Genomic DNA, 6,350 nt, shown 5'->3' with positions numbered 1-6,350 from the left:
CAGCCCCTCACTGGGGGAGTCTAGACTCCGGGCTTTCACTGAGCCACTCCCAGCCCCTCACTGGGGGAGTCTAGGTAGGTGTTCCACCCCTCTTCAGTACTCGCAGCCCTGGTATCAGAACACACTAGACACCCAGATATGCTGGGTGTTACGTAGGTTAGGACCAGACCTGCAGCTGCCTTGGGAAGATGTTTAGAGAGTTAGGTCCCTTCTGGGAGGGAAGTTCAGGGACCTTAGGCATCAAGGGCTTTCTTGCATGGCTACCCTCCCCCATCTTGGGGGCAGGAAATGAAGAAGATTTTCTGGAGGAGGGGCTATCTTCACTGAAATCTGTAGGGTAATTCGAGTCAGCCATGGAAAGTGTTCCAGGCCAAAAGAATTGCACACGTGAAGAGCTGGAAGCAGAAGGGTGGAGGAGTGATCCTAAGGCTGTTCTTGAGTTTTAGGTTCTGGGTAGGCAGTGGGACGCTAGTGAGGTGCTCATGGATAAAAGCACTTGCCACCAGGCCTGATGACCCGAATTTGATTCCCAGGATAGGAGAGAACTGACTCATACGAGGTGTCTTTGACTGCCTCATGATCCCTCCCCATGGGGGTTTGAAAAAGTGAAGTTTAAAAAAAAAAAGAAAAAAAGGAAAGTTTAGTGATGGGGATGGACCCGGTGGGACAGAGGCCTGATCCCACTGGGCACCACGAGCTGTATCAAGCCTCGGGGCTCTCCAGAGAGCCACGGGGAGTCCTGTGATGTGGGCTTTTGGAAAGGTCCTGGGGCTGGAAGAGAGGACCAAGCTGAAGTCGAGCTGTCTTCTCACCCTCGCTTCTCCTCCAGAGTAAGCTGCTTGAGCTTCAGGCTGGAAAGAAGTCTCTGGAAGACCAGGTGGAGGCGCTGCGGACAATGAAGGAAGAAGCAGAGAAGCCAGAGAAGGAGGCCAAAGAGCAGCACCGGAAGCTGTGGGAAGGTACGAGGTGGGACAGCGCTTCGGCTCTGACTGGAAAGGAGCTGGAACGAGGAGTCCATTGTTGGGAACATCTTCCCCAGCAAGGTCCATATACATGCTAGCCAAGGGCTCTCATCCCGTCCTACTTTTTGAGGCAGGGTCTTGTGTAGCCCAGGCTGGCCTTGAATTTACTATCTAGATGAGGAAGACCCTGAACTCTGATCCTCCCATTTCCATATACTGGATGTTTTTGTTTTTTTAATTCTTATCATAATGGCTCATTTCTTTTTTTTGTTTGTTTTGGTTTTTTGAGACAGGGTTTCTCTGTGTTGCCTTGGCTAGAAATCCTGGACTCGATTTGTAGACCAGGGTGGCCTCGAACTGACAGTGGTCCACCTGCCTCTGCCTCCCAGTGCTGGGAGTAAAGGCGTGTGCCACCATGCCTGGCCGACTCATTTCTTTGTGTACCTAGTTATCTTTGTGTTGGTCTTCATATGTGAAAACTGTAGGAGTGAATAGTTGGAAGCCTTGAGTGCAAGAACCTCTTCTAGGGCTGATTTTCCTTTTGTCTGGTGACTAGAACCTTCCCCCCCAGGGACTCTAAGCCCAAGGTGAAGATTTGAGATCTTTGACCTCTGGAGCACCATGCACCTCACTCCCCAGCAGTTGGAGTGAACCCAGCGCCTTACTCACGTTTGGCCAGCCCTTGCCTTCCTGCTGGGGTCACCCCAGCCCCTCACCGAGGGGTTTCGGGCTGGGCCTCTACCACTGTGCTAGTAAGCCTTCAGCCTACGCAGTACGAACTTAGATAAGGATGCGATTCTTCTGGCCTAACCTATGTCTGAGGAGGTGCCATGCTCCTGGGCTGATTAGAGGCTGTCCTGTTGGTCCCCACCTTAACTTTGATTTCGGTTCCCTTGTCCCACCCGGCACACCACCCTGTCATCCCAGAATTAGAAATGCCAGGCCGACTTAGCCGACATAGTGAGACCCAATCTCTAATAAATAATATGTAAAGAAAGAGCCAGGCCTTGGGCACTGCTGCCCTGAGGTGATGGGTATAGTGGCACACGTTTTTAATCTTAGCACTTACCTCTGTGAGTTCAAGGCCAGCCTGGTCTATAAAGTGAGTTCCAGGACAGCCAGAGCTACATAGTGAGACCCTGTCTTGAAAAAAAAAATCAAAAAAGGGGGAAAAAAAAGGTCAATCTCCACTATACAGGGAGCTGGCTAGCCTGAGGTACATTAGACCCCAGTGAAGTAAGAGAAGACCAGGTACCTAGGTGCTGAGAAGGGGGGTTGAGGGCAGGCTCCCGCTGGGACAGGTCACTCAGGCCCTGCAGGCTCTGGAGGCGCTCTGAGCAGTGAGCCTTGTGCTGGTTCAGATGTCCCAGTACCCTCTGGCCGCCATGAGGGAAGCAGCTGTGTAGAGCTTGGTGCGCATGTAGACATCAGGACAACCTGCAGGAGTCAGTGCTCGGGTTGCCAGGCTTCTCGGCCAGCTTCTATACCTGCTGGACCATCTTGGTGGCCCCCTCACCTATTCGTCTTATTCCTAAATCCGTCCTCCCTCCCAGTGGGCACAGCCCTTTGTTAAATCCAGGCCTGTGTCCCCAGCGCTCAGTGCAAGGCTGGCCTCACAGTGGGGCTCCGCGTTTGGTGAGAGCAGGTTTTGGAGGTGATGGGCTTTGGCCCGTTGTGGCGCAGGGTAACAGTGCTCCCTCCACAGAGCAGCAAGCTGCTGCCAAGGCCCGGCGGGAGCAGGAGCTGGCGGCCAGTGCCTTCCAGGAACTGGATGACAACAGGGATGGGGTGTAAGTGTGGCTGAACTGCCTACTGGGGGTCCCCCATTCCAACCGAGATGGTCCAGTCTAACCAACCACCCTGGCCGGTCTCGAGTTTACATCCCTCCTGCCTGGCCTCCAGAGCCTTGGGACTGCAGGTGAGAGCTGTCACTGCCAAGTCGGCATGGCAGAAGCAGGTGGGCCAAGAGCAAGGGGGTTGGGAATATAGGGTCTAAATGTCTTCCAAGGCCACTCCGCCAACTCTCCCCCGTGCCCCTTCGGACTAAGGTGTCTTACAGGGAGGAGGGAAGTGGCTGGGTGCACCCCAGCCCAGCCTCCTCTCACGTGCAGAGGCCACAGAGGAGCCTCACCCTTCTTCGTCTGTACTCCTTAGGGTCTCCCTGGCCGAGTTGCAGACTCACCCAGAGTTGGACACGGATGCAGATGGAGCGCTGTCTGAGGAGGAGGCCCAGGTACTCCACCTGTCCTTGTCCTGGGACTTGGAGAGACCACTGGCCTAGAGTGAATTCAGGGTGAGAGGGGCCAGGCCAGGCCAGCTGTGATGAAGTGCTCCCTGTTGGCCAGAGGTGAGGCCGTTCATTCAGTGGAGACCACGTGATGCTGGCCACCTGGTGGGACCCTGGGCCAGGACCAGGGCAGTGTGGAGCCTGTCCCCATGCCTGTCCACCCACTTGGCTCCTGCTTGGTGCTCCCGAGTGAAAGTGCCGTGCACACTGCCCCTGGACCCCCAGCTCTCTCCTCTCTGCCCGCCACCCCTGATCCTGCCTCTCTGTCCATCTCTGCTATAAACTGTGTCTTTCCTTGCCCCTTCTGAACCTTGGCTTAGGGTGTGATGTGCTCTGGCACTGTGCCTCTGTATGCCTGTGTCTTGTCCTGATGTCCCCTTACTGCTCAAGCCTTGGTGCCGCCTTCCTTCAGGCCTGTGCTGTCCCTCCTGGTCATAGTACCTAGCCCTCTCTGTGGCCTGCTCCCTACTTGTGAGTGCCTGAGGTAGTGTGTATGGGTTTGTGGAGGCCCTAACTCCGCCCCTGTCCCAACAATGCAGGCCCTTCTCAGTGGAGACACACAGACTGACAGTGCCTCCTTCTATGACCGTGTCTGGGCCGCCATCAGGGACAAGTACCGCTCTGAGGTGTGTGGGGAGAGGAGGAGGGGAAGTGGTCAGGAGCCACTCTGTCATAAAAATGCTACCTCCTGTGCTGGCACACAGACCTCTTTGGAGGCCAGCTCTCCCTCATGTGTGAACCAGTGTCCCCCAGCCGTGATTGGGGGCTCCCCAAGCCCTCCTCAATGCTGGCCTCCACACTCCTGGGTCTGCCAGGTGCCGCCCACTGATGAGCCTGTCCCCTCCACCCCGGATGTGATTGAGCCCAAAGAGGAACAGCCACCAGTGTTGCCGCCCACAGAGGAGGAGGAGGAAGAGGAGCCAGAAGAGGAGGAGGAGGAAGAGGAGGAGGAAGAGGTGCAGGGGGAGCAACCCAAGGTGTGTGTTGGGAGAATGGTGGGCAGGTGGGTAGGTGGGGCTGCCTGCTGACCGGGCCCTCCCCTCCCAGGAGGCCCCAACCCCTCTGCAGCCCCCACAGCCTGCCAGCCCTACCGAGGAGGAGAAGATGCCACCGTATGATGAGGAGACACAGGCTGTCATCGATGGTAAGTGGCGACCTGGCCGGAAGGGATCCAGCTTCTTCATTCGGCAGTGAGGCCCCCACCTAACATGAGTGGGTCTGCCTCCTCTGTCCCCTGCAATGCCCAGGTTGCCTGGGGGTGCTGTGTCCATGCCCAAAAGTCCTCTTTTCTCATGGGCTTCACTTGTTTGTAGCACAGTGGCGGGCTAGGGGTCAGCTGGGCCCGAGTAGCCCTGGCCCTGTACTCCAGAGGCAGCGAAGGGACCTCACTCTGCAGCTGGCCAGGCCTAGAAGGCTATCCTTGTGGGGGAGGCAGCTGTCATGTTCTCCATGAACTGGGGTCCTCACTGACCTCCCCTCCCTCAGCTGCACAGGAGGCCCGGAGCAAGTTTGAGGAAGCCGAACGGTCCTTGAAAGAGATGGAGGAATCCATCAGGTATGGGCACCAAGGCTGCCTCCTGCCCAATCACAGTCTACCACCAATTCCTTAAGGAGGTGCCAGCCTGGCTCTTGCAGGGCCCCAAGCACAACCTGTGTCTGCTCACCATGCAGCTGGGCCCTTCTGTGTGGTGCTCCTGTCCTCACTCCCTTTACCCTGGGACCTTCTGAGCCGGGTTCCTGGCCTCACTCCCCTTCCCCTGGGACCTTCTGAGCAGGGATCCTGGCCTCACTCCCCTTTCTCACTGGCCCTGCTTTTCCAGGAGTTTGGAACAAGAGATCTCCTTTGACTTCGGTCCCTCTGGGGAGTTTGCATACCTCTACAGCCAGTGCTACGAGCTCGCCACCAATGAGTATATCCTGGCACTTGGAGGGCTGGGGGTCAGGGAGGAGGACGCAGGGGAGGCCACTGGGAAACAAAAAGTTATGGCTTATGTCTGGGATAGCATCACTGGAGGGCTGAGGCAGGAGGGCCTCAACTTGAGTCTGGGCTCCTTCCCCAGTGCCTCATTAAACTGGGCAAAGTAGGCATACTTGAGGTGGATGCAAGGAGGGTCATAAGTTCAAGGCCAGTCTCAGCTACTTCAGCATATTTGAGGTTACCCTAGGCTATGTGTAACTCTCTGTAAAAGGGGACATAGGCAGAGTCTAGGAGTCAGTGTGCCTTAACGTGCCTATGCACCTGGATATTATGGAGGCAGAGAAGGGTTGGGAGGTGATGCCTAGGGTCCCTGTGTCCTGTCACTCAACAGCCCTGCTCCCTGCCCTTAGGTACATCTACCGGCTTTGCCCCTTCAAACTAGTCTCCCAGAAGCCCAAACATGGGGGCTCCCCAACCAGCCTGGGGTGAGTGCCCTGAAGTTTTCTGTCCTTCCCCTGCCCCCAACCACCCACTGGCCGGGCACTCAGCTCGCCTGCCTACTCTCTCCCACAGCACATGGGGCTCCTGGGCTGGCCCTGATCATGACAAGTTCAGCGCCATGAAGTACGAGCAGGGCACTGGCTGTTGGCAGGGCCCCAACCGCTCCACCACAGTGAGTGATTGACCCCGGGGTCTGTGGGGACCCAGGCCTGGGCCAGACCAGACCAGCCTCCCTCCTGCTCTGTTCCAATCCCTAGGTGCGCCTGCTCTGTGGCAAAGAGACAGCGGTGACCAGTAGCACAGAGCCCAGTCGCTGCGAGTACCTCATGGAGCTGATGACACCGGCAGCCTGCCCAGAGCCGCCGCCAGAAGTGCCCACTGATGGAGACCATGATGAGCTCTAGCCTGGTAAGGAGGCAAGGCCTCTGCCTGCTCCAGGGTGCTGATGCTGCTGTTCCCCTAACCTCTGCCCTTGACTTTTCTTATTTATTTTTTTAGACAGAGTGTCACTGTGTGTAACCTTGGCTGTCCTTGAACTTGCTTTGTAGACCAGGCTAGCCTTGAACTCAGAGGTCCTGAGTGCTGGGATTAAAGGAGTATGATATACCACTACCTGGCTTGCACCTACTTTGTTGTTCATTCATTCATTCATTCATTCATTCATTCATTCATTCATTCATTC

At 56.2% G+C, this 6,350-nt stretch overlaps 1 protein-coding gene across 7 annotated transcripts in view; it reads left to right on the top strand.

The window, feature by feature from the left end:
* Nucleotides 1–6,350, top strand: part of Prkcsh (protein kinase C substrate 80K-H) — an 11,949-nt gene that overhangs the window by 4,553 nt on the left and 1,046 nt on the right. For 5 of the 7 annotated variants that reach the window (XM_055601302.1, XM_055601304.1, XM_055601306.1 and 2 more), the window contains exons 7-17: nucleotides 830–959; nucleotides 2,668–2,752; nucleotides 3,117–3,195; nucleotides 3,789–3,875; nucleotides 4,065–4,226; nucleotides 4,297–4,393; nucleotides 4,735–4,804; nucleotides 5,070–5,159; nucleotides 5,578–5,652; nucleotides 5,741–5,840; nucleotides 5,926–6,076. In XM_055601302.1, coding sequence (XP_055457277.1) covers nucleotides 830–959; nucleotides 2,668–2,752; nucleotides 3,117–3,195; nucleotides 3,789–3,875; nucleotides 4,065–4,226; nucleotides 4,297–4,393; nucleotides 4,735–4,804; nucleotides 5,070–5,159; nucleotides 5,578–5,652; nucleotides 5,741–5,840; nucleotides 5,926–6,072 — 1,122 coding nt within the window. In that variant the 3' untranslated portion in view covers nucleotides 6,073–6,076. Of the gene's footprint in view, nucleotides 1–829; nucleotides 960–2,667; nucleotides 2,753–3,116; nucleotides 3,196–3,788; nucleotides 3,876–4,064; nucleotides 4,227–4,296; nucleotides 4,394–4,734; nucleotides 4,805–5,069; nucleotides 5,160–5,577; nucleotides 5,653–5,740; nucleotides 5,841–5,925; nucleotides 6,077–6,166; nucleotides 6,297–6,350 lie in introns of those variants that run through there. The other 2 variants (XM_055601308.1, XM_055601309.1) reach the window with 2 other exon arrangements.

The sequence above is a fragment of the Psammomys obesus genome, unplaced genomic scaffold (assembly GCF_907164565.1).
Source record: "Psammomys obesus unplaced genomic scaffold, mPsaObe1.curated_primary_1811, whole genome shotgun sequence".
Lineage (NCBI taxonomy): Eukaryota > Metazoa > Chordata > Mammalia > Rodentia > Muridae > Psammomys > Psammomys obesus.
The sequence above is the reverse complement of the archived record's forward strand: the minus strand, read 5'-3'. Positions and strand labels throughout refer to the sequence as shown.